General features: G+C 39.2%; 2 protein-coding genes and 1 long non-coding RNA gene across 18 annotated transcripts in view; 2 read left to right on the top strand and 1 right to left on the bottom strand.

Moving 5' to 3' along the window:
- RAPGEF2 (Rap guanine nucleotide exchange factor 2) overlaps nt 1–19,528 on the top strand; it is a 157,749-nt gene extending 138,221 nt beyond the window's left edge. For 5 of the 7 annotated variants that reach the window (XM_081875202.1, XM_081875203.1, XM_081875208.1 and 2 more), the window contains 10 exons: nt 2,856–3,067; nt 3,190–3,313; nt 4,943–4,966; nt 6,911–7,134; nt 7,587–7,772; nt 8,918–9,070; nt 9,956–10,181; nt 11,724–12,283; nt 14,555–14,860; nt 16,380–19,528. In XM_081875202.1, coding sequence (XP_081731328.1) covers nt 2,856–3,067; nt 3,190–3,313; nt 4,943–4,966; nt 6,911–7,134; nt 7,587–7,772; nt 8,918–9,070; nt 9,956–10,181; nt 11,724–12,283; nt 14,555–14,860; nt 16,380–16,405 — 2,041 coding nt within the window. In that variant the 3' untranslated portion in view covers nt 16,406–19,528. The remainder of the gene's footprint in view (nt 1–2,855; nt 3,068–3,189; nt 3,314–4,942; nt 4,967–6,910; nt 7,135–7,586; nt 7,773–8,917; nt 9,071–9,955; nt 10,182–11,723; nt 12,284–14,554; nt 14,861–16,379) is intronic. The other 2 variants (XM_081875205.1, XM_081875204.1) reach the window with 2 other exon arrangements.
- LOC309349482 overlaps nt 4,722–27,766 on the bottom strand; it is a 31,527-nt gene continuing 8,482 nt past the window's right edge. Inside the window, exons 1-7 of one of the 4 annotated variants that reach the window (XR_014159947.1) lie at nt 23,138–23,152; nt 22,353–22,489; nt 16,357–20,019; nt 6,788–7,070; nt 5,745–5,833; nt 5,032–5,144; nt 4,722–4,935 (exon numbers count right to left, since the gene is read on the bottom strand). This is a non-coding gene — a long non-coding RNA (uncharacterized lncRNA). Of the gene's footprint in view, nt 4,936–5,031; nt 5,145–5,744; nt 5,834–6,787; nt 7,071–16,356; nt 20,020–22,352; nt 23,054–23,137; nt 23,153–27,766 lie in introns of those variants that run through there. The other 3 variants (XR_014159946.1, XR_014159948.1, XR_014159945.1) reach the window with 3 other exon arrangements.
- LOC309349473 (uncharacterized protein) overlaps nt 21,479–27,766 on the top strand; it is a gene marked incomplete at its 5' end in the record, with an annotated part of 127,174 nt that continues 120,886 nt past the window's right edge. For 3 of the 7 annotated variants that reach the window (XR_014159926.1, XR_014159930.1, XR_014159932.1), the window contains one exon: nt 24,029–24,441. Of the gene's footprint in view, nt 22,317–24,028; nt 24,749–27,766 lie in introns of those variants that run through there. The other 4 variants (XR_014159924.1, XR_014159925.1, XR_014159927.1 and 1 more) reach the window with 4 other exon arrangements.

Here is a 27,766-nt window from a genome sequence, read left to right as displayed (position 1 = left end):
TTCATAATGATGATACTAAATTTTAAAAAAGATACTATGTGTACATTTTACTGTTTTATGAATTAGTAATTTAATACTACAATAGTAATATTTCATTAACTTAACAGTCCTCAGCAGCAGCTTTAGACAAAATCCTAATCCAAAAAGAGCAAGACTGGTTGAAAGGCTAGAGGATTCTTCCATGAAAAGCTGTTTAAATTAGCATTGCAAGCTTGTCATTGCTAACATCATAATGATATATCTGATGAAAGTAGACTCTACTCCATGATCACCTGTGTCATTATAAATGTATTAGTCTTTGTTGTGTTTGTCATTTTTATAAGCATTTGTTATCTCTAGAAATCAAAATATCCTTTGGAACAGACTTGGAAAAAGCAAAATTACAAAAGAAGTCATTTATCTATCTCTGTTTCCACTTAGTATGCAACCATGGAGTATGTTTTATGTGTGAAAGACTGCCCACAGTCCTGTATGAATCCAGTTCATTTAGTATTATTTAAAAGGTTTGCATGCTGGCATGCAAAATCCCAGTTATAGGTTACACAGGTTTTTAACTTAATGCAGTAGAAGCTAATTGTTAGACTGTTGGTGGTACAAGGCAGCCTTAAATCTTTGGTTCTCCTCCTTCCTACCCCCATAAAAAGTACACTTCTGAATTTTCCAGTTACCTTCCTTTTGAAAGGGTCGTTTCAAAACAGATTGTCACTTTGTATGAAGCACATTTGGTTGTTGTTTAGGCCTCATGTGAGCCTGCTATTCGGCTTTTGAATGCAATTACAAACCCTAGACTGTATTTGAAGGCTTCCATGGTAAGGAAACCTTTGCTTTGTTGCATTTATTAGCAATCTCAGCAAGTATTGATAGCATTGGTCTTGACATATTACCATTTGCAACTAGCAGGCGATGTAGAGGGACTTCTGGGACAACACAACAGCACTCTTCCCTCCCTGGCACCGCTGTGCCAGCCCTCAGTTTCCCTTCCCTCAGGTGAATTCCCCCAATAGAGAATGAATCGCGAGCGACAGTGGGTTTTTCTTTGGGGAAAACAGGTTGCAAACAAACTTTATTATAACAGATGTAAACAAGGAGTTTTTGGTTCTTTTTCTTCCACAGAAATATATCAAACAGTGAGGTTATTCATGGCACAGTGCTGTTGCTTTTTATTAAAACGTATACTGTTTCAAGTTATAGGCTGTATGCTGTTGAGGCTTAAGGTTACTTTCTTTTACACATCTTTCATAGATCAGACTTTTCCACACACACTTCAGGAATTTAGGATTTTAACTGGACTGTTTCCTTACAGACCCCCAAATCCTCTTTGGCCTGGGAATCACTACTGCCCTTTCATGTCAGAGTATTCCCTCTGAGCACCCTTTTTCCTGTAAACACCGTGGGAGACTGTGCCTTTTCTATTTTAACAGTGTTCTGCGATTCAGAACCTTTAGAGCATATACTGAGAGTTCTCGGTTCTCCTCAACTCTACCAACTGTCAGAACGAACCCTCCTGACAGAATCCCCCTCACAGACCGAAATCCTTCTCTCAAGTACTCCTCACTCTACAACTTCATGCCATTTCTACTAAACCTTCCTGTAGTCTGATATGTGAACATCGGCAAGATAGGGATTTTTAATCAGTACACTCAGGATACCCACTTTTCTTACAGTGCTGATGCTCCTTTGCCTTTTCACTATGGGTGACAGTGATTTCGGAAAGTTATATTTAGCATCAATTTAGAAAAGACTGGGCATGGAACACTGTGATTTGGGGGCATTATTGATAGAGTTCCAACCCAGGAATTCTTTTAACCAACTCAAATTAAGTAAAATAAGTTACATTGTCTGCCTGGATTTGAGACTGGTCACTTTCATGCCTTGTTAAATTTCATGCCTCTGTGTTAAATTACTGTAACTTACTCTGCTAATATACTTGATGAAACTTGATTTGGGGATCAAAGGTGGTCAATAATCTCAGGCACCAGTGCTCCAGATAAAAATAATTAATGAAAAGGGAAACTAATATTTGTTGTGAAGGGCAGTAAGATTAAGGCATCTGAGAAAGAAAAGTAGATTTGATAGTTGGTGGCCTCTGTAAAAATTTGTTTGCAGCTCTAAAACATTTAATGTTAGGATCATTGACTTCAGACATTTTTGTTGACCATTTCAACTGACTATGGAAAGCAAGGCTGAGTGTCAGATATCTATGTCTCGGACAACAGAGGGCTTTTATAATCAATATCACCAAATGAGCTGGTTATGTCTCTTCTAAACCTCTGGTAATAACATGCTTCTTTTGCTAGTATACTAAGGGAATGACTCACAGCATTTTACAGCTGCAGTTTCTGAATAGACTTTACTGTATTACTCATTACAATACTTCCATCTGGCAGTAACAAACACTTACTGATCATCATAGCCACATCTTTGTACTAAAAATGGTCCTTGTTTATAGAAGTGTCTGTTGCTCCAACAGAGTTTGGAAAGCAATGTTGTAATAGATCTGAGAACACTTTTGGTAAGACAGGAAAGCCATACCACTGCTACCATAATCTTTTGATGATTCTTCAACTCACAAATATTGCTTGAACATTGCAGTTCAGAAAAGACCTACAATTTTATGGTGCATAATCTCTGAAAGCAGTGTTTTTGTTTACCAGTGCCTACATTTGTCAGTTGCTAAATATGATATGATATGATATGATATGATATGATATGATATGATATGATATGATATGATATGCATTTAGTTTTACTTCAGAAGATTGTATACAGGAACATATGTTTAGGATGCTGCTAATGCAGGTGTCATTTTGAACAAAGATTAAAACCCTCAACATCTTTTAAAATTCATTCTTTAGTGGCCTAAACTTAGCTCCAGTTGCAAGACTACGAACTACTTGGGAAAAACTTCCAAGCAAATATGAAAAATTGTTTCAAGATCTTCAGGATTTATTTGATCCATCTAGGAACATGGCAAAATATCGCAATGTCCTGAATAGCCAAAATCTACAGCCTCCTATTATTCCATTGTTCCCTGTAATCAAAAAGGACCTTACATTCCTCCATGAAGGTAAATGTTGCAAGTGTTTTTTCTGTATGGAATCTTTGGTGATGGCAACATGTGTGTTTTTACTTTCACTGACCAATGGCAGAGTACTATAGTTATTTCCTATCATTCTTTTGGCAATGTAGGAAATGATTCCAAAGTGGAAGGTTTGGTCAATTTTGAGAAATTACGAATGATCGCAAAAGAGATTCGCCATGTGGGTCGAATGGCTTCTGTTAACATGGATCCTGCTTTAATGTTCAGGACTAGGTGAGTTCTTTTGACCAAAGACTAACGCACTTGAAGTGTGAAATAAAAACCATTGAGCTAAGATTGTCTTGTGTTACAGATACATACTTTATACTTGGCTAATGTTTAATGCTTGCATTCAGAGAACAAGGGTAAGACATAGAATTGTCTTTATTTCTCCAGCTAATTAGCTGCAAGTTATTTGACAGCAATCAGATATTCTCTTTATATATCAGCCTGAAAGTAAGCAGTTGTCTTTTCATCAAGATGAGTAACACATTTCATCTGTGTTGTCCTCTTGATATCTACGCCAAGCTTCCTAAAGTTCATGACAAATGAGCATTGCCCAATCATAGCAAGTAGACCCTGCTTGCTTTTTACCCAGAATTTGATTCTTCCTCACCGTTCTACGGAACACTTTTTCTTACAATGGTTTTGTTTGATTTCTACATATGTGCATTCATGAAGGATATTCTACTATTACAAATATACTGCTAACACAAATGAATTCAAACACAAACATACACGAGATTTGTTTTGATCTTAGATATGTATTTTGTTCTTGAATTACAAGTTATTTGGGCTTTTGTGCCAATAGTGAGTTCTAAATAAGATCACCATGTTTACTTTTAAACTCATATGAACACATAGGAGGCTGCCTTATACTGAGTCAGACCATCTAGCTTAGAGCGGCTTACACTGACTAGCAGTGGCTGTCCAGTATTTTAGGCAGGGCTCTTTTCCCAACCCTGCCTGTCAGTGCCAAGGATTGGACCTGGGGCTTCCTGCAAGCAAAGCACATGATCTACCACTGAGCTACAGCCCTTTCCCCAAAAAGCAATTAACAAGAAAAGCAGTTCAAGAGTTCAGTGTTGAAGACTGCATCAGAAATCTCATAGAAAAATCATAGAAATCTCAAAACTTAAACTATTATAATAATTATGACACATACACTTGCTAGGCTGAAGCCATTGTTTTGCAAGTTTTGAGTTTTAAGAAATATTCAAGTAATGCATTTCCCCTCTTGTCTGGCCTGTAATTATAATGTTGTGCAAATTAACTGATTCACAGGGGTGGGTAAGTGTTGCAACCAATCAAATGCCCCCGTCAGGAAGAGGCAGTACAGATGGAAATGGCTCTTGCCTGTCATTGTGTAATTTATGTTACGTTCATTGTTTAAAGGTCATGGAGAAAAAGAGAAATAATAGATATTTAATCACTAGTCTTATTCTTACTTAGATAAAATAGATATATGCAGAGTTTGCATTGAATCAGTTGGGATAGTTAAAATATCCCCTTTGGTTCAATGTATAGGAAATGCATATTGAATGAATAAATGTTTTAAAAGGAAATTATATTATGTGAATGCTGAAAAGCAGAGAGGACAGAAACAAAATTCACTCCAGAACACTATTTTACGCTAAAGGTGTAAGTAATCCAAGGTGAATTCAGTTTAATGTGAAATGAGCTTTAATCTTATGGGCACTCTATAGACACCTATTTAATGTATTATGCTGACTGATTGAGAGAAGGCTGTTCTGGGCTTTCTGGTACTGCTTGTCCTGAAGTCTGATCCTTTCTTTCTGATCTTATAATCTCTCTGTCTCTTTCTTAAATCCATGCTTCAATACTCATGGCTCTCACTTGCAGGAAGAAGAAGTGGAGGAGTTTGGGGTAAGTGGTTGGAGAGAACACCTACAGACAAACTTCCTTTTCTGAAAATCTGCATTGTTTCCTACCTGCTTCCCTTAATTTTCTGGTGCTCTGGCATTTTCCTCCTTTTGTTAACCCTTCTGTACCTGCATCAGATTTAATCCAGTGCTGCTTTTGCTTGAGGTTATAAACCCAAGAGCTGTGAAACGTTAAAGAAGTGCAAAGCAGTGAGATTCATTGGTTTGATCTAGAATTCATAATATTGCCTCATATATGTTAGGGATAATGTGAGTTGAGTAGGCATAATTTGTCCATGCAAAAGAATTTTCTATGTGGTCTTAAGGAATAAGCATATCTCAACAACATTTTGTACATTATCCAGCAAGTATACATATTCTCTAGCAGACCTCAAGGAATGTGCATTTCATGACAGGTTTTCCCCCACATTCTTTGGGAATATTCACACAGAATTCACAGGGGACACTGTTCCAACACAAGCACTACATACATACATACATACATACATACATACATACATACATACATGTGTTTGGATGCATAAGAGTGTAAGGAATAAAGTGTGGGCGGTTCTCTCTCTCTCTCTCTCTCTCTCTCTCTCTCTCTCTCACACACACACACACACACACACAAACACACACACACACACACACACACACACACACACACACACCCTCTACTTCTACCTGTCTTTCCATCCTGCATAAAGACACTGGGAACGTCTGTGTGAATGAATTAACACATACACCCCTCAGCTCCCAGTCCATTTGCATACACTCACCTCCCATGTATCCATTAACATGCTGAACAGTGGGGAAACAGCTGGGTTGTGGAGAAGAGATGCCAGAGTCAGTTGGTTGTGCAGAACAGCTGAGCAGCATGGAAAAGAGGACATACTATTGTAGAGTATTATCTAGTGACAGGATAACATGCGTATTGCTCAAAGAATGTAAAAAATGACGCTGAGAAAAATGATGCATGTTTTTGAGAGTATGCATATCGGCCAGGAAATATGCACAATTTTATCTTTATGGACAGTTGAGGTGCACATTCTCCATGAGTCATGATGAATGTGCACAATGGCTGGCTGTTATGCAGATTAGCCTCTCAACTTGCATTATCCCTAACATATGTACATACATAACCAGTCTCAATGGGAAGAGTATACCAAAATGGGGTTACATGATGGTGGTTCAGATAAAAATAAGCAGTAAATTTATACATCACACAAGTTAATAGAACCATCCAAATCCACAAATTTTATTCCAATGTTGTGATTTTTAACAGCTCAACTAACTACATTTTCTTTCTACAAACCAGCCCTCATTATTGCTGTTAACATATTAGAAGCAAAATAGCTCCCATACATAAACACATCCAAATTTGCATGCTTCCTCATTAACTAATTGAACGTTTTTATTTAACATGAAGTCCTATTTAAGGAGAGGGAAGTGGGGAAATGAAAATGCAGTAGACTTTTTGGCATATTGCAGATGGAATTAAGTGTTTTAATAAGGGCACCTGAAAAGTACAAAGTGGACATTTCCTGCCTGATTTTGAGAGTAGTGGATTTTGAGTTTCAGGAGGCTTGACCACTGTTTACTGGTCTGAGACACCTTGCTGCATGAGCCTGCCTTAATATTTCTGTCCTTGTAATACTCAAGGCTACTGGGAGAGAGTTTAACCATTTTCCCAATAACATGGAATTTCATACTTGGAGCAGAGTCATTCTCAGGGGCTGACTTTAATGAATCCATATTCACAATTGCAACTGATTGTTGTTCTTTATTTTTATCCTTTTCCTATTGTAGCTGTATGACTTACTTGAATGAGGCATGTAAGCTTTGACCATAGACTGACATTCATGCAGACCTTTGCATGTTTCAAGTCATTGAAGGATGCAGCGATGAGCTAAGTTACATGTCATCTTGTCTTTCTTCACCCCAGGTCTCTCAGTCAAGGCAGTACAAATGCAGCAGTCCTTGATGTTGCACAAACAGGTGGACATAAAAAGCGGGTCCGCCGCAGCTCCTTCCTCAATGCCAAAAAGCTATATGAAGATGCTCAGATGGCTCGGAAAGTCAAGCAGTATCTCTCCAACTTGGATCTGGAAATGGATGAAGAGAGCCTTCAGGCACTCTCTCTACAATGTGAACCAGCCAGCAATACATGTGAGCATTTTTCTTATTTGGGTGTGCACCTCAGTCATGGCAAATGAGCTGTTAATTTATCTTTATTTAGCCTGCAGCTTAACTGTCCCTCAGGCTTAGGCTTGGCCACAGCATCATTGAGAGAAGTATGCGTTTCTAATCAAGCTGATCGCTAGAAAACAAGTTATTCCATGCCATTGCAAATTGTAGACAATATTACAGTTGACATATGTGGTACTTGTTTCTTAAATGGCATACATTACCTAATTGGCTCTCCAACTGCTGATAAGGGCATCATTTTACTATAGTTTGTGGTAGTATATTATAGCTGAATGAGAGGACTAAAAAATTCCAAGGTTTTTCAACCAAGAGAGGATATCTCTTTTCCATTCTTCCGGACACCGTTTAATATAAAATCAAGTACTCTTGAGGTAGTCTTAACTGTAATCTTAATTCTGCTTTTTCATTTAAAGTACCCAAGACTCCAGGGGAAAAACGGTCTGGAAAACCTGAAACATCCCCAGTCGCACATAGGTCAGGGATCCAACAGAAAGTGCAGCAGCAACAGCAGCACAAAGCAAACCAAGCACTGCAGGTCCCTGCTGTATCACTTTATCCCTCTCGTAAGAAAGTACCAGTCAAAGACCTTCCACCCTTTGGTAAGTATTGCAGATTGTTCTGTTCAGTAGAAAAACAATTCTATGTTTAAAATGGTTAAACAAATTCTCAAGAGCATTAAAAAAACACAATGTTTTCAAATTACTAGTGGAAGTTTCATGTTTCAGGATTGTATTTTCACAAATGACAGGTATGCATCTTGAGCAACTGCAAGCAAAGGTGCGGAAAACACAGGTTCCAATACATTGTTATTACTGTTGTGTTTTGGAAATGGAAGGTTCAGTTAAAAAGTGTAACAGAATCAATGTTAGAGATCACACGAAAGTCTCATCTATAGTTTGCATTTAACGTAGTATCATCCCACTTTAAAAAGTCATTCCTCCCCCAAAGAATCCTGGGAACTGTAGTGTGCTAAGGGAGCTGACAGTTGCTAGAGAGCCCCTCCCTCCCACCTCTGATTCTAGTCCCCACCAATCTTCCTCTTCTTCCTATGTTGGGGTCTGCTAATGCAAGCCCAGTCTTGACAGCACTCTGAAGCAGATGACATCCACTGCACATTTTTACACCTATCCAATTTTAACCATGGTTCCTGATCTTGTGATCAATGTCTGTTGAGTCTATATTTTCTTTAACTCTCTTTTTCATTTATACTTACTTTGAAGACATAGATTTTATATATATAACACCATGGAATCAGTGAGGTAGCCATTTACCTTCTAAATTTAATGGCACTTCAGACATGTTTAAGCTGCAGGTTTCTGTCTCAGTTGCAGGCCTGAGGGAGGAGATAACCTGGGATACTAGCTGTAGTCAATGTTTTTCCATGAATGGCTGAGAACTAAGAACCAAACACATTTTCCAAGTGAATGTAAAACAGAAACATTGGTCTAATCTACATTTTACTTGGGCTGAATAGTTATGTTTAAATTTGTTTTTATTAATTGCATATTATTTTCTTAGAATAAATTGTACGTTGGTGTGGAGAGTGGCTGGAGTATAACCTTACTGGGGGTTGTGATAATAAATGTGGGTGTATAATGTACACTGCCCTCAGATCTGCAAAAGAAGGGTGGGCTAAAATATCATAGTAATGGTAGTATCAGTGGTTCATGGAATGGCCTCATTTGAATATGCAAGAAAAAGTGCATGCATTTATATCAGATGTGTTATTTCTTCTTTATTGAAGGCATAAACTCTCCACAAGCTTTAAAGAAAATTCTTTCACTCTCTGAAGAGGGAAGCTTGGATCGTCATAAGAAACAAGCAGAGGACACAATTTCAAATGCGTCTTCACAGTTATCTTCTCCTCCCACCTCGCCACAGAGCTCTCCAAGGAAAAGTATGCCAGGGTCTAAATACTCCTCACCTCTCACAAGTTCTCCTCTCTTGTAATTGTTAGTGATAACTGTTTGAACCTAGTTAAGATGCCAAATATGTAGTCAGTTGTGGTTTAGCATGGGCAGACATTTTCTAAAAGCACAAAGTTGTCACATTCTAAGTATGCAAGCTAGAGCATTTTTTGTCAGAAATCCTGATGCAAGTCAATACTGAGTACAAGTCAATACTGAGTGCAGGCATACTGAGCTAAATGAACCTGCAGCCTAACTCAGCACAACCTATGTTCCTACCTTCTCAGATGCAGTTGGGGAAGGAGATAAAGTAGCCTAACGATCCACATATCCAAGTGCCAAGAACCATAATGTTGTTAAATATTAGTTGTTCAGCCCTATTTGCTGAAACCATTCATGTGTGCAGCCTCCCACAGTATCAAGGATGGGTAGAAATGTATATGGGTATCACGATGAAGACAATTTGTGTGGAATAAAAATCTTCATGCAAAGTATTTTCTTTTTGGAATTATGATGAAGCTTCCTTTACAAATGAGACCACATTTATGTTTGCCATATGCATCAATCCTGGCTGGATGGATGGCAAAGGCATACAGTGTAGAACCCATTTGAATCATGTTAGTTAGCTATTGAAACTGCAAGTAATTTTTTTTTTATCTTTAAATTATCCTCTGTTAATGTTTTCTCTCCCCAAATTCTCTATCTTAAAAATAAGATGATACTATAAATACCCCCTTATAAATTATTTGTTCTCAGATTTAAAACAACAACAATTTAAAAAGTAATTTTGGTACAGGGGCTGCATAATTTGAATATTTATACAAATGCTGAAAATTTTATGATGAAAATGGTTATAATCACTTTTCCCTGTACAGGTTATACTCTGGCTCCCAGTGGTACAGTGGATAACTTTTCAGACTCTGGTCACAGTGAAATTTCTTCCAGATCCAGCATTGTCAGCAATTCTTCATTTGACTCCATGCCGGTATCACTACATGATGACAGGAGACAGAGGCACTCCGTCAGCATTGTGGAGACTAATCTTGGAGTGGGCAGGATTGACCGAAGAGCCATAATTGAACCAGATCAGTACAGTATAGGGTAGGTAGTACATATCAGTGTAATTACATTTATTAAAAGCCTACTCTAGAGCTGTAGATGCTTTTTCTCTCATGAGCAGATTTTAGGAACATGTATTCTGTTACAAGGCATCACTTGAGTGACTCTGCCTTTAAAGGAAAAGCAAAACACTGCAAACCTGTGTCCCATAATGCATAATGCTTTCTTGGCCCAATCTTTCCAAAATATCCTGTTATTTATTTTAAAATGTAGGGGTCTTCCAGAAGGAATGGGGAGGAGAAACCTAGTAGTCTTCTTAAAAGAACGCTTGTGTAATTATATACATTTGTACAAACTTTGATCAGCTTGGACTGAGGTGTCTTTTAGAATAGGATCTAAAAATAGAATGGTCCCAAGTTTTTGAGTTGGTGTTTAGTGAATGCTTGAGAGAAATCTCAGTTACATTTATTAGTTTAAAAGAAGCTGCAACTTACAGGATAGGAGAGACATTTATTTTAATTGGAAATCTGTTTAAAATCCTAGCTAATATGCACCCAGATATTTCAAGTAAAATCATGGAATTCAAGTTTCTCACACTACTGCTTAGGCAAAAATTAACAAAATATCAATGGGGGACCTCATTTAAACCCTTATCTTGTTGAATAAGAAACTGTGGTTAAAACATTAGCTAATCAAAAGAAATAACAGATGGAAGGAATATTTAGTTCAGATACTGGAAAGGACAAACACTCAAACTTATCAAATATTATTCTGTTGAATAATGAAGATAATAAATACAACTTGAATCAGCAAGTGGGACTAGAGAAGCACTGCATCAAGAAGAACAAAGAAAAGTAAATTATTGTCAATAAGGGAAAAGGAGAGAGGAGGTGACATTGCAAATTAGTATGTTAAATTGGAAATCTAGAAAATGTTAGTGCTGGGGACTACATTTATATAATTCTCAAAATTAAGGAATCAATATTTGGGAAAAGTTGTGTTTATACTACCACAGAATGAATACAATGCAAATTCTTTCACTAAATATTAAAGGGCTGAATTCACAATTTAAGACACCAAGAGACCTCTAAGCACCAATGAAAAATGAACTTGTAAAAAGTTTCATTTAAATGTACACTGATTTTTTGTTGAGGGACATTTTTGTCATATCCAATTCCAGATAGTGTTTCGTGACTAATGTCCTAAATCTTTTCCCCAATTATTTTGATAAGTATTAGATGATATACCTGCATCTCCAAGAGATTTTAGGGGAAGAATGGGGGAAATGCATGCTCCTAATACTCTTAGCAGATTCACAATTTGAAAAATCTTTGAAAAACTCCCAATGACACTTCTGATCTAGTGTTCAGTTAGCGCACAATATCACAATAATTTCATTAGACGTATATTTGGCAGCTATTGAAACATATGAATTTGAGCACAGGTCTTTAGAGTTAACTGATCTGTACTACACATTGAACAAAATGCTTTGTGCAAATTGTTACTGCGGTTTGATATTCTAATTGCTAGTGGCAACATTGTTGCTTTATGCCTATTAATTATTTTGTTCCTGTGTTCTTCTAGCTACTACCCACCACTGTCAGAGAACAGAGGCTTGTATGCTGGGGCAACCATGCTTTCTTCTCCTAGCACTGAGGAGCTGTCACAGGATCAGGGAGATCGAGCATCACTTGATGCAGCGGATAGTGGCCGTGGCAGCTGGACTTCTTGTTCAAGTGGTTCCCATGACAACATACAGACAATACAGCACCAGCGAAGTTGGGAGATTCTTCCTTTTGGACATGCTCATTTCGATAGTTCAGGCGATGGGGCAGGACTGTGGGCCTCAGGCAGCCACATGGACCCGATGATGTTCTCCGATCATGGCACAAAGTATGGCAGGCAGAGTCAAGGTAGGGAGGGCCTTGATCAAGCACAGTCCAGAGCAAGCTGGGCATCCTCCACAGGCTACTGGGGAGAGGACTCTGAAGGTGATACAGGTACCATAAAACGGAGGGGTGGGAAGGATGTGTCAATTGAAGCTGAAACCAGTAGCATAACATCTATGACAGCAGAGGATTCAAAGCCAGTTCCCATGCCAGCTCATATAGCTGTGTCAACAAGTAATACAAAGGGTCTTATTGGTAAGTTTACCTTTGTCTACCACAAAGTATCCTACATATTTGCTATAAATATGAATTTATTTTACAAATATTTTTCCTTAATCTTTTTTTAAGCAAAACATATAGCCAGCTCATAGTCTTAACTTGTGTTTTGCTTTTTCAGTAAAGCCTTTTGTGCTGAAGTGATGCTTCCTCCTGCAGATATTCCATTGTTATTTTTTAGTTACTTTTTTTTTATCTTGCCTCAGAACTTCCCACATTTCAGCCATTAACATAAACTCTTGTTTTCTTTTCCTTTCTAGTTTGTTAATATGCTTAGGCCAATGTCTTATAATATGGGGGTACAGTTTTCTCTCTGTGTGTATGTTAGTAATATAGCCCTAGTGTGCTCTGCCCTATACCTCCATGCAGTTGTTTAGCACAATTTTCTTCTATGCCTTAATCACTAATGCAGATTTAAACTTGTCTAGGGATATAAAAAGGTGAAGATGCTGGTGTTACAGAGCAGGAGATGAAAGGATTTGAAATAAATCTTGCTATAGGATTTCAGGATATAAATGGGAAAGGGCTTTAGATCTGGAGTGGAGCACTGCATTGCATGCAAAAGGTCCAGGTTCAGTTGTCGGCATCTTCTGGGCTGCCAAAAGACTCCTGTCTGAAACCCTGGAGAGCTGCTGCCAGTTAGCAATAAAACTGAACTGGATGGGCTAATAACCTGCCTTAGGAAATGCAGGCTGTTTCCTATGTTTCTTTCCTGACAGCACACTTTTTTATGCCAGTTTGTATATGTCACAGATTCTTGTGTGTAGAATGACAAGGGGAACCCCACAACCTTCAACAGAAATATGGGAAAGGGGAAATGTCTCCCTGACACTGGCTAAACAGACTGGCGGTCCCTGGGATATATTCTTGACTTCACACTATTCTTTCTCTCTGACGTTTCGAGCACTCATCAGCTATATGCACAAACCAAAATGATTCAGTAATCAATAACAGTGGCTACTTCCTTTTTACACAAACATGTATGCATGCAGATGCAGACAGAGAGATTTCTCTCCATCCTCCATTTTGGCAAGCAAGAAACATGATCACAGTTCATATTCCAACCAGGCAAAGGCATTCAGAGGATGGGTATGGAGCAGAACCAGTGAGGTGTGTGGCCAAGGGTTGACTAGAGTGGTCCAAAGGACTGCATTTAGTCCCTTGTCCTGAAATTCACATCCCTGGGCTACACGATTACATGATCACATAATGATCTTCCTGCCCTCACTTTTAAGTCGTTGCGTATTTTTGCCATGCCCCCCCCCCAATAATAGGGAGCACATTTCTTTGGCTTATCTTAAATATTTTACTTCCTGGATTTTAAGATTCCTTCTCACTTATTACAGCTAATTCATGTATTTATTCTTTATGTTGTTTTGTGAACCATCTTGGATAACTTCTTTTTGGAAAGAAAATATAGACATTGGAAAGAAAATATAGGCATTTAAAAGTATATTAATGATGTGTAAGGAAGGAGTACAGAATCCGAACCTGAACACAATATATGTGCTTTATTATTTGAACTATAAATACTTTTTATTTTTATTTAACTATGCTGAGAGAATTAGGCAAAACATGAATCTTGTCAGAATATCACCTCAAGTGAGAGAACTGTATATACTTCAATATGCAAAGTGGGTTAGTGCTATTTCTCTTTTTTTGCTAGAAGATGAAAGCACAGTCATATATTGTCTATGCTTCACAGTGTCTTTTTATCAACTGTGTTCTTTACAAATCTAAGTTTGAGATTCTTTTTCAAGATGTCACCATGCCCTATATACATAATTTAAGTGTTATCACAAGCTGCTTTCTATAATTGGCTCAGGTTTTGTATTAGTTATCTTCTATTTCACTTGTTCTTTTTCTTTGCAGCTTTGCTTATGTCTATGTTTTTAATTGCATAATATATATATATATAATTAATATGTAGGTGTATAGGTATTTGGTATGGCTGTGCCTGTATAATCCAGCCAGAATTAAACAGTTTTAGATTCCATTGATTTGAATGGGAAAGTTTTAAGAATGTGCTCAACTCCCATTTGGACTCAGTGAAATGTAAATGCCTTTACTTTTGGGCTGCCTCATGTCCATACTGTGGTTGTTTTTAATGCCAAGTTGTTCAACTCCCTTGGAAGCACATCAGAGCTACCAAGATTATGACATAATAGAACTAAGTACAGGCATAGATAGTAGTTGTAACAAATATATGTAAATGATTATCATTGCTGATGATGCACTATTTTACTGCAGCTCGAAAAGAGGGCCGCTATCGTGAACCACCACCAACCCCGCCTGGTTATGTAGGAATACCTATTGCTGACTTTGCTGAAGGAGTTTCCCACCCAGCCCGAAAACCTCCGGATTACAACGTGGCACTTCAGAGGTCTAGGATGGTGGCACGGTCAAGTGAAGCCCCTGGGACTTCAGCTTCACAGCAGCAACCACAGGGTCCTCCATCTAGCAGGCCTGTGGGCAAACCTCAGTGGCACAAACCAAATGAGTCAGACCCACATCTGGTTCACTATCAGTCTCAAGGGTTTTCCACAGAGGAGGATGGTAAACATCTTATAACATTTTGAAAATAATAAGTTAAGGGTTCGTTTCCATAAGTGCTTTTGCATCCAGAACAGTTATGCAGGTGCAAGAGAGGGCGTGTACTTTTATCCAGCCCTGAGCTCAGAAGTGTTTCTGGCTTTGTTTCTTGTTCATATGACGGAAGTGCTGGCAGCTCATCCAATCATTTATTGATTGTTTTTATGTGGTGTATATCTTGGTTCTGAGAGGGAGGATTTTCTATGGGCAGAATTCTTCTTTTGGTGTAAAATCCAAGATGTCTTCAAATACTTTGTAGACTAAAAAGCTGTAAAGTTTGCACTTCCTCTGCAGCACATCAATGCTCTCAGGATTTTAACTTAATATTGAGTCAAGTGCAGGGCCATGTAATGTTTGTAGCAAAGGTGTAAACATTAGAACTTTACTGAGTTGAATGTTAAAAACAGTCTGATTTGGTAAAATTAAAGTGGAGATGGCAAAGCAGCCAAATGGTATTTTAATCTAAAGGGTAAATGGAAGAGCCATGCTGAAAGAAACATAAGGTTCAGTATTTACTTGAGAGAGATGTAAACACAGTGAGCTGGTTCACATGCAAAAGTAAAATTGTGGTTTAGCACTATGTACACAAACTCAAACAAAGGCTCTTGCTTCACCCCTTCAGCTTCTGCTGGACAGCCTGAGAAGGCTTTTGCTAGTATTTACTTCCAGTGTTAAAGAAACCTGACTTATTACTGATCAGCTAGAGATTGGAGCTTAAAACAGACTCTGGTTAGTTTCTAAAGTGGGCTGGGGACATTTTTCTGACTGGTAAACCAAATCCCTATCTCCCCACCTCTGGAGGTTGTAATTTGACATGTGAGTAGTGCTGTCCACTTGTCAATCACCTGATGTCATAGGGGCATCAGGTAGCATTGTGCTTTGAAGCCTGCACTTTTGGGACTTCAAAGCACCATCAAGGGATAGTTGAAAGTCCTTTTGCAAACAGCCCGATCAGTGGTTTAAAGTGTACTGCAGGGCTTTGGCTGAGTATGCCTGTTACCAGCCAGATCCTATAACTCTCTGCTCACCAGGTGAACATGCTGCTGAAACAGATAACAGAGGGAGGTACTTTGCCCTTGTAATAAGCAGCTGATTTCACTCAGTGATATTAGCTGATGGACAAGTGGGCGTGCGAAATGGCCTTGTGGGTCAAGATTAGTCAGTGTGCCACAGGTTTGCCAGCCCTGTTCTAAACAGACCAACTTTAAAACCGTAGGTTAGGAAGCTGGCTTGTTTCAAAACATAATTTGGTTAGTTAAACTCTAATATCTGATTCCTATGTACCAACTAGCCAAAATTCATGGCTAGTATTTACCACCTTTTCCTGATCCTGGCTGCACAGGAGAGAGCATGGAGAGCGAATGTGCATGCTACACTATGGGTTTAGTGTTACAAGTGAACAAACCTAACATATAAATACATTGGCTATTTTAGTTCTAAATACCTTGAGATGTATTTACCTCCTATCCTGTTGTGTTTGCAGAAGATGAACAAGTCTCTGCCGTCTAAGAACTGGGGCTATCTGGATCCTGCGTGAGCCAACTTAAAGGAGAGCACAAGACGACGCCCCTATTATAGGAGCCTTGGAACTCTAAAGGATGGTGGACCTGTTTGCCTCCTTCCCTGCCTTAAAGCAGCATGGGGCTTCTCCCCCTTCCTCCCGCACTCTTCTTCCCTTGCATGTGAAATACTGTGAAGAAATTGCCCTGGCTCTTTTCAAACCGTGTTGCTTGAAATGCACATTGCAGCGGTTTCCCAGCTACCACTGTTGCTGTCTGCCACATACAGTACCATTCTAACTTCCAATATCTACGCATCACAATGAATAACTGACTGCCCTTCTCAAATGCCTGGAAGCATTTTTTAAAACCTTCCTCAGATCTTAATCACATTCAGAGGTATAGTGGGGTGGGGGCTGCTGAGGGCACCGGAGCTGCTGCTTCCTTCTCAGCCAGAGGAGTGTGGCGGCTTTATGCGCTGGCCCCGTGCTGCTATTGCAGGCAACATGGGACCCTCAGTGTTCCCCTCAGCCACCCTCCAGCTAAAGGGTGCCCAGAAGAGATGTGGTGGCTTGGGCACCCTGCAGGTCCTGCGCTGCCCTCAAAAGCAGTGTGGGGCCGGCACACGGCGCTGCTGCATCTCTTCAACTGTGAAGGATTCAGCAGCTCTGGCACCCTGTGCCCCCCTCCCAAGACTGCACTCGGGTCGATGTCCCCCCCCAGCACACCCCAACCTATGCCTGTAATCGTGATTAAGATCTGAGGAAGGTTTTAAATGCTTCCAGGCATTGGGGAAGTACAGTCAGTTATTCATTGTGATGTGTAGATGTTGGAAGTACACGTTTTTGATTCCCAACTAAGAAAAATGCTGACATGTATTTCTGGCTGGTTCAATGATGGAGAAGAGATACCCTCGCTCGGTTGTAAAGCCTTGGCCTATTTAGAATTTTTTAGTCCTCTCATACAGCTGTAATATGAATGATACTGTGATGTGGAAGATGGCAACAGCAGCAGCTGGGGAAAACGCTGCACTGTGCATTTCAAGCAACACAGTTTGAAAAGTGCCAGGACAATTTCTTCACAGTATTTCACATGCAAGGGAGAGATGTGGCGGCTCCATGCGCCGGCTCCACACTGCTTTTGCGGCTTCTCGCTGCTTTTGCAGGGTACCCAAGCTGCCACATCTCTTCTGGGTGCCCTCTAGCCAAAGGGTGGCTGAGGGGGACGCAGTGGCTTGAGCACCCTACAGGTCCCACCATCCCCACAAAAGCAGTGTGGTGCTGGTGCATGAAGCTGCCACATCTCTCCCCTGCATGTGAAATACTGTGAAGTTATTGCCCTCCAGCTGAGAAGGATGCAGCAGCTCTGGCACCCAGCACCCCCCTCACAAGATTGCACCTGGGGCGACGCCCCCCCAGCACCTCTCACTCTACGCCTCTGATTGTGATTAAGATCCGAGGAAGGACGGCTGAGAAGGACGCAGTCATTCCGATGGCATACCCCACCCCACGGCGTGCCCTTTTGCCATTGTGTGGCACGCTCCCACCCACCCCAGGCACCACCGGGTCATGCCCTGCCGCTGATCACAATCTGTGCACTTCACCTCGTTGGAATAATGAAATCAACTAGTTGACAAGCTACATTTGGCCTTTACCCTACTAAGAGAAACATGTTGAATTCCTTCAAGTACACAGTGCTTGTTTGCTTGTTTACAATGCCTTTGTTGCTACTCTAAATGTTGTATTCGGAGGGGGGGGGAGTTACACCTGCATAATTTCAGTATTATTTTGTACTTTTTAAGAAGCGGTTTTTAAAAAGCTATAGTGCATCTAAGTAAGGGTGGTCTATAGGGAGGATTCGGCCTTTCATTGACCTTCAACCTTCATTTTTAGTGTTCCACACTTGGAGCACAGTTGATCAGTTTTGGAATTGCTGGTATTGCTAATTTGCATCTATATTGATGCAGGGCAATTAGTCTTGCATTTTAATAGATGCAAATCCATTTTGCATCCCTTTCCTGTGCCTTGAGGAATACAGAATGGTAAATAAAAACATTTGTCGCACTTTGACAAATGGCAATTCCATCTTTTACTTCAAATATTTTTTCCTTTTTATCATCCTTGTAATACACTAACAGTTGTCACACACAAATTATGAGGATAATACTACAGTTAAGGCAATGCAGGACACTGCAGCTAATGCCAACCCTTAATAGTGATGTAATAGGCTCTTTTTATTGGCTTTGCATTAGGAAGTGATACAACCTTTTTATAAAGAGGAGCAATCTCTGAAGATCTACCAGCCTTAGCAGTGCAAAAATATTCACAGCTGTGGATTACTTTTATGGAACACTGCATGTATAGAGAAGGCCAATCGGGTAGCAATCACATGCTCACAGCTGCTATTAATCCTTGAGTGACTGAAATGAAATGACACCCCCTACTTTGTGTTTTTGTGTTGGTTTTGCACAGACTCCGGAAAAGTGAAGGCTGCCAATCTGAGCAGTACTCAGATGTGAGGAACTGCTGGTCTTGGAATTTTTTTTCATTGAACTCAGCTGATCATATTGATCAGTAGATAAACGTAAATAACTTCAACTTCTAAAGATCAAATTGCAGTGTTTTTTCACTGTATTGAATTATGTCAGTGCTTTATTTAATTATTCTCTTTCTCCTGTATTCATGGCTTTTGTCTTATTTGCTCATATATCACATTGTCAATTATACATTTGTAATTTTACATGTAATATGCATTTGCCAGTTTCATTATATAGGGTATGGACCACATGTGCATATAGCAAGACAGAACAAACCTAGCTGTATCACAAGTTGCACAAATGTTATATAGGCATTAAGTAATTGTAGACCATAGGACTGCTAATCTCAGTTCACTCTGTGATGTCAAGTGCAGAATGTACAACTAACTGGTGATTTCCTCATACTTTTGATACTACTTGTACCTGTATGTCTTTTAGAAAGACATTGGTGGAGTCTGTATCCCTTTTGTATTTTTAATACAATAATTGTACATATTGGTTATATATTTTTGTTGAAAATGGTAGAAATGTACTATGTTTATGCTTCTATCCAGTTTGTATGAAGCTGGAATATAAATAAATATAATGTTAATGATCTCCGTATTGTTTTGTGCTGTCTTGGATGTTTTCTTAGGCTTTGCTATTCATATATATGGGAGAGAACTGCATGTGCAGCTGTGCTTGCTAATCTCTGTGCCACTACTAGAGGCTGTCTGAGCTAGTATAGCGACACCAGCAGATCTTTAGCTTATACAATGACATTTCACCAAGACTTGTAAAGCCCTGGCCTTATATAACGACAGCTACGCTAATGTTCACTAAATGATGCTAATGAATTAAGACTCAGCTCCTTGGCATCATGTTTGTTTTAAAACCAACTATAGAAGAATGCAGCCTTCAACCCTTTTGTTGCCTTTTCTCAGCTTGGTGCTCCTTTCTTTCCTATGTTTCCAACAATTCACAGTCAATGTTGACAGATTTGCAAAGCCACTTAAGCCCCATTCTCAATAAAACAGTACGTATCTGAGCAGTACTATTTCAGGTGGGGGTTCAGATGTCTGCGTGCTCCTCAGTAATAATGGAAATCCCTGTAAATAGAAAAGCAGGTGCCAGGGAAATACAGTTGTTAAAACCTAGTCTTCTTCCTGACATGGCAATTTTCTATGTGAACCAATTAAAAAAAAATGAAGAAGCATTATACCATATGACACACACACCCGTGCTGATAAAGCCAAGATACAGAATTACCATTTAATTAAAACTTGACCTTGAGAGGATTACTGTGAGTCGCCAGTGTAAACATACATACGTACATCATTTTACTTGCATGCCACCTTTCCACGGTTAATAGCCATGCTCCAGGTGGCTTACACCATGAAAAGAAATGCACAATTCAAAATACAGCAAAAGTAATCATAAGGGATAAATAAAACATCAAAAAGTACCAAACCAAACAATTTCCACATAAATCATAATAAAGGTACAAAAGAAAACTGCACAAATTAATATCAATAACAGCAACAATAACACCCCCTCAGCAAAAACCCCTAAGCAATAATAATAAAAAATAAACTTTTATTTATATTCGGCCCTCCCCAGCTGAAGTTGGGCTCAGGGCAGCTAACAATGCCCTCACCCAGAGTCTGTTCAGCAGCCTCATCATCAGACAGCGCCCCCCCCCCCCCAGGACAGTTGGAAGAAGGCAGGGAGATCAAATAAAAATGTTTACATAAAAACCACTGTAAGCAGATGGAAACATTGGCAGGATTTTGATTTCACTTGTAGTGTAAAAATGACCATGGGAAATATCGATTGATATACTAGAGTCTGGAAGAAGATGCAGTTTAAGATGTTTAAAATGGGGATCCAGGGGGGGGGGATTTAGTCCTGAGATTTGGAGGAATCTCTGTATATGAATATATATATGATTTTTTTAAAAATAAACGTATTGGAAAATTGAATAAAAATGTTTATTTAAAAAAAAAAGAAAGGAAGGGAGGAAGAAGGCAGGGAGCAGGCCTTCCACGATTCACAGCCAAAATGATATTCCAGCAGTAAATGTAATCCCTTATTCTCTGGCCGGAATAACTACTCTTTCAACATGGGTGCTTTCTTCCCAACCATTTCCCCCCCATCCCTCTGCTGCAATGGTCAAAATCCCCTCCAAACATTCTTCTCCCTCATCTTTGATTTTCCTTAAAGGTGCTTTTAATTTTTTTCCTGTCAAGGCCCCTCCTGCAGCAAAACACTCCCACTAGAAAATATATAGCCTGAAATATCTGTTAATGTACAAATACATGATACAAAGGCAGGGTGGATTTGATTTAAATTACTAGTCAGTAAGACTTGATTTACATCACACTTTTTTTTACAGAAAGACTCATTCTTGGTGGTTTAATCTTAATATTTACAACCAGATGAAGGTTTCATTTCTGGAAGAATAAATTTTCAGAGAAGTTTTTACACATGTAAAAAAAACCCACTGAGTTATACTATTAGAAATACATAGACAGATAATTATGAAATTATTGTGAGGTTTAATAACTTTATATTTGTACTTTATTGGAAGGAGAAAAATAATCGTTTCCTTAATAACAATTTAAACAATTTATTTAACTAAATCAATAATATTATAGCATATGTATCCATGTTTGTTAACTGATGTGGTTGAACTAAAAAAATAAACAAACTTAGACTGAGTTTTAGCACACATGAAAAACTTAAAACAAATCCTTATTTCCAGTATAGCCCTTGGACTATACTGTAACTTAAAAAGAAAAATATATTTAGAAAGATTTTTCCTCCAAAAGGGTTTTATTTTAAAAATCCGATTTAAATTTTAAAAAATCCGATTTAAATAAAAAATCTGATCTTTTAAAATTTAAATCATTGATTTTTATCCATCCTGTACAAAAGCTTGTTTTTAAATGAAATCCTTCACTAAATGTGTTCAATGTACCCAAAACTCCTTGCATGCTGAGATAACAGGGCAGGGAAAACAAAGTTGGCAGGGGAGAGGAGGAAAATGTCTTCCTCCACTAAGGCAAAAGGAACTGAGATGTTGAAGGAAGTTAGAAAGTGAGGTAAAAGGCTAATATATAACATAATCAACAACAGACAAACCGGGAATGGAAAAGGGGGGATATCAGAAGAAACAGGACAAAAAAGTGAATGTACCTGGCCATGGAAGAGAAGATGGGAGAAAAAACCACAAGAGATGCGTAAAATATTTTTGAGAGACTGGGTGGAAATACGGAAATATAAAAGCAAATGCTTGCCCCACTTAAAGCTGGATCAGCTTTCCCAATGCCACCAGAAAAAGTGCCACTGTTTAGCACGAAGAAAACTGATGCGGTGGATTCCTTGCTGCAAGGAAAATGCTGAGGTAAAAAATAGCCATTTCCAAAGATTGATTTGATACCAGTAGAAAATCATGCAAGTGATTGCCAGCTCCTTGTGCCAAACTCTGCCTTGCCACCATTTTGTAACTTCTTCTGCCCCTGCACCACCATTTTGTGACTGGTGGGTCTTAGTCATTGTCAGCCATCTTAGTGGGCCCTGGGAGCAAACAGTTTAATAATTTATGATCTAGTTAATCCTAAATAATACTATCTGCTCCTTTTAATCCAAATAGTGAAGCATAAAAGCTTCATTCATATATTTTTACCAGTTTACACGCTGTGTTTATTTTAATTCCTACTCTGTATACATTATACTTCCATGTACCATCCGATAACCAAAGTTTGCTTCTGATTCTGTAATAATAGCATGATAATAACATATATGTATAATATAGATATATGTCTGCGCGCGTGAACAACATATGAATGCACACTTCTGAAGTTGCATCCTTATAGTTTTTAAAATACTGTTCATGAAGGTCACTTTCCTTTGGCTGTGAAATACACCTTTTCAGATGAAGTGTGTCAGTATCTTAAAAGCATGGAGTTAGGTGGACTGAATCAATACACACACTGCAGCCTGCCAATGAGAAATTGTGTGCTTGACAGCAGTGCTTCACTTTGATATTCTAACTGCAAAGGCTGCACAAATTTATTACGGTCAAAATCCAGCAATCTCCTTAAATCTTTCTATGGGGGGTAGCGGTGGTGGGAATTCTTCTACAGCCAAGTTCTTACTTTAACAATTTAAAGTAGGAATGGGGGACCCGTGGCCCTGAAAATGCTGATGAACTTCAACGCTCACGTGTCGCAGCCATCATGGCCAATGAGCAGGGATGATATGAGTTGTAGTCCAGAAACATCTGGAAGAACTGCAGGTTCCCTGTCCATGGGTTTGTTTATGCTTTGGTTGTGGTGTTTTTGTTTTTTGTTTTGCCAAAGTGGACATAGAGTTATCAGTTATATGTACTTAAGATGTTCTGTGCTACAGAATTTGAGGATTACTGAGATAAATTATGTAGTGTATTTATTACATGTGTATTTTTTGTTTTTTGTTTACAGAGATCAGCACAGTTTATATATTGCTTCTGTAAATATTGTCACCCATTCATCATCCTTGTAGGAAGGGTGGATTTATAATATAATACAGTCAGTTGTATTTCTTTTAACATTACAGCACAATCCTGTACATATATAATTAGAAGTACGGTAAGTCCCAATGTGTATAATAGAGTTTTCTCCCTGTTAGGAAGGAATAGGGCTGCAGGAATAGGTCTCCAAGCAGTAAACATACATACATACATACATAGATAAATCATTTTATTTGCATGCCACCTTTCCAGTTATAGCCATGCTTCAGGTGGCTTATGCCATGCAAAGAAATGCACAATTCAAAATACAGCAAAAGTAGTCAGAAGGGATAATTAAAACATCAAAAAGTACACAACCAAACTGAACAATTTCCACATAAATCATAATAAAGCTGCAAAATAAAGCTACACAAATTAATATCAATAACAGCAACAATAACACCCCCTCAGCAAAAATCCCTAAGCAATGCCCCCACCCAGAGTCTGTTCAGCAGCCTCATCATTTCTACCTGCAGTCAGTCCCAGGACAGTTGGAAGAAGGCAGGGAGCAGGGCTTGCAGGACTCACAGCCAAGATGATATTTCAGCAGTAAATGTAATCTCTTATTCTCTGGCCAGAGTTACTATTCTTTCAACATGGATGCTTTCCCCACAACCGTTCCCCCCCCCATCCCTCTGCTGCAAAGTCAAAAGCCCCTCCAAACATTCTTCTCCTTCATCTTTGATTGTCCTTAAAGGTGATTTTTATTTTTTTCCTGTCAGCTCCCCTCCTGCAGGAAAACAATCCCACCAGAAAATATATAGCCTAAAATATCTGTTAATGTACAAATACATGATACAGAAGCTTGTTTAAAACAAAATCATTCACTAAATGTGTTCAACATACCATGCCAGCACCCATAATTCCTTACATTCTGAGATAACGGGGCAGGGGAAACAAAGTTGGCAGGAGAGAGGAGGGAAATGTCTCCCTCTCTTAAGGGAAGAGGAACTGAGGAGATGTTGAAGGAAGTTAGAAAGTGAGATAAACAGCTAATATTTAACATAATCAACAACAGACAAACCGGGAATGGAAAAGGGGGGATATCAGAAGAAACAGGACAAAAAAGTGAATGTACATGGCCATGAAAGAGAAAATGGGAGAAGAAACCACAAGAGATGGGTAAAATATTTTTGAGAGACTGGGTGGAAATATGTAAATATAAAAGCAAAAGCTTTCCGCACTTAAAGCTGGATCAGCTTTCCCAATGCCACCAGAAAAAGTGCCAGTATTTAGCAAGAAGAAAACTATTGTAGTGGATTCCTTGCTGCAAGGAAAATGCTGAGGTAAAAAATAGCCATTTCCAAAGATTGATTTGTTACCAGTAGAAAATCATGCAAGTGATTGCCAGCGCCTTGTGCCAAACTCTGCCTTGCCACCATTTTGTAACTTCTTCTGCCCCTGCACCACCATTTTGTGACTGGTGGGTCTTAGTCATGTTCAGCCAATTTAGTGGGCCTGGGGATAAGCAGTTTAATAATTTATGATCTAGTTAATCCTAAATACAGTGGTGCCTCGCAAGACGAAATTAATCCGTTCAGCGAGTCTCTTCGTCTAGCGGTTTTTTCGTCTTGCAAAGCAAGCCCATTGACGGCTCAGCGGATGAGCGCTATTAGCGGCTTTTAGCGGCTTAGCGGATAAGCAGATAAGCGGCTTAGAAAAGGGGGGGGGGAGGAAAAAACCCCCCGCAGGAACTCGCAAGACATATTCGTCTTGCGAAGCAAGCCCATAGGAAATTCGTTTTGCGAAGCACCTCCAAAACGGAAAACCCTTTCGTCTAGCGGGTTTTCCGTCTTGCGAGGCGTTCGTCTTGCGGGGCACCACTGTAATACTATATGCTCCTTTTAATCCAACTGGTGAAGTATAAAACCTTCTTTCATATATCCTGTACATGTATACTCAGAAGTAAGTCCCAGTGTGTATAATGGAGCTTTCTCCCTGTTAGGAAGGAATAGGGCTGCAGCCTTAGTCACTTTAGGACACTGTCTCCTAGCAGTATGACACCTATCAAATGCCTAGAAGAGAGTGTGAATGAATCGGGAAGCTGGCTTGCTGCAAAGGCATCCCTTTATTGAGAAGGTGAAAGGAAAGCTAGAATATATCACAAAAGCAGCAGCTATGGCAGACTCCCAAGCCTATGGTCATCCATTTTGGAGAGGGAGGAAGTAAACTGGAGGTGTACTTTCCTGGAAACTTGCTTTATAAAAAAATGGACTAAGCTTCAGCTAACTTTCATATTGGTTATGCTGTGATATACAGAAAAACATACACAACCTTTTTCTCTGTGTTGTATATTTATGTAAAGCTGGAATGCTGACAATCTATAATTAAAAGCACAGCTTTCTGATGTTTATGGATGGGATTATGTGGTGGAATTAGCACACTTTGCCATCTGTCTGTGCAGATTTTTCTGTTGCTTCTCAAGGTCTGTGTAGTAAATGACGTATCTGATACAAAATTCCGATGCTTTAGTAGAGATTGCTTTATTGCAGGGGGTTGGACTAGATGACCCTTAGGGTCCCTTCGAACTCTACAAATCTGTGAAATATGAGAGCTGGCTGTCATGTTCAGCATCAACCTCTTGTGCTTGTAATGTGAGTGGGATGATGTATAGGCCTTGACCTGCAGGGAAAAGTTAAGCAAGCTGAGAAGAGAGAGGCTGGATTTAATGGTATTTAAATAGGAACACTGCAAGACCTTTATTTTTACAGTAGCTCTCACGGGTATTAGGATTAGAGCTTGTGGGATGCTTTATTTATCAGATTTTAGTTAAGTTTTGAATGTAGGGTGGGGTGGTTGTCATTGTTTAGACCTTTGTGTTGTCTACACTCTTGCCTTCCACATGGAGAAAGCTAGAAAACTGGATACAGTGGTGCCTCGCAAGACGAAAAGAATCCGTTCCGCGATTCTCTTTGTCTAGCGGTTTTTTCGTCTTGCGAAGCAAGCCCATTGACGGCTTAGCGGCTTAGCGGATCAGCTGATAAGCGGCTTAGCGGCTTAGAAAAGGGGGGGGGGAAACCCCGCAGGAACTTGCAATACATTTTCGTCTTGCGAAGCAAGCCCATAGGGAAATTCGTTTTGCGAAGCGCCTCCAAAACGGAAAACCCTTTCGTCTAGCGGGTTTTCCGTCTTGTGAGGCGTTCGTCTTGCGGGGCACCACTGTAAATGAATGAATGAAAATGCTGCTGCTCTTTCCAGTCCCCATGTTTTCTATCCTGCATGTTGGGTATTTGGTCTACATGTGATCCAAATCTGAGATGGTTACTGGGTAGCTAAATGGGGCTAGATTAATAGCATGATTTTTTTGTTTATTTTACTACATTTATACCCCACGTTTCCTCCAAGGAGTTCAAGGTGGGGTATACTGTTCCCCACAACAACCCTGTGAAGTAGGTTAGGCTGGGAGGCAGCAGCGACCAGCCCAATATAACCCAGTGTGCTTCATGGCTGAGAGAGAATTCAAACTCTGGCCTCCCAGATCCTAGTCCAACACTCTAACCACTACATATACACACTGGCTCTCTGATTTGGTTAGAATTGTTTGTAATAGGGAGGGGTCAATAAAGAAAAAGCTGTCTTCATTTTGGTACTCTTTCCCCCTACCCCAAAATAAGAGACAACTTTGCAAAAGCACAACAGTGCCAGACCTGTCCATTTAAACGATACAATACATCATTATTATTATTATTATTATTATTATTATTATTATTCATTTCATTTCATTTCTATACTCCTTTATATTTTTAAGAAAAATCTCAAAGTGATTTACAGAATATTAAAAAATCAATAAAACATCAATAAAACAATCTGAAGAAAGTCAAATATAGAGTATACAGCCAAAGCAACATAATTAACAGAAAACTAAAACATTATCTTAAAAGATTTCAAAATAAAACATTACAAAGGAGGTCAACTACAGAATGCATATTTAACACAAACTAAGTTAACAAAAAGGAATTTTAAAAAAACCATTCTTAAGTGAAGTCAAATATAAAATGCACATTTAGAACAGCATAATTAACAAAGAGAATAAAATATTATCCTAAGCATGACATGGCTGTTTGGCAGGCACAAAAAGATGTGGGGAAAGAATCCAATAGTTAGGGTTTGTTGTCAGGTTTAGCAATGTCCCTCTGGTTTCACCAGGAGCCTCTTTAGTAGAGCTGGGTGAGTGTGGGCCCTGCCCCCTAGACCAGGTGGAAAGGGCTTTGCAGGGAGTGGCCTTCACAACTCACAGCCAGGCGTTGTTAGCTAGACATTACTTTAGTCAACATAGTTCTCAGTATTGCAGATCTCTGCCCACC

The sequence above is a fragment of the Podarcis erhardii genome (genome assembly GCF_964252035.2).
Source record: "Podarcis erhardii genome assembly, chromosome: 9".
Taxonomy (NCBI): Eukaryota; Metazoa; Chordata; class Lepidosauria; order Squamata; family Lacertidae; genus Podarcis; species Podarcis erhardii.
Note: the sequence above shows the minus strand (reverse complement) of the source record. Positions and strands in the feature narration are given on the sequence as shown.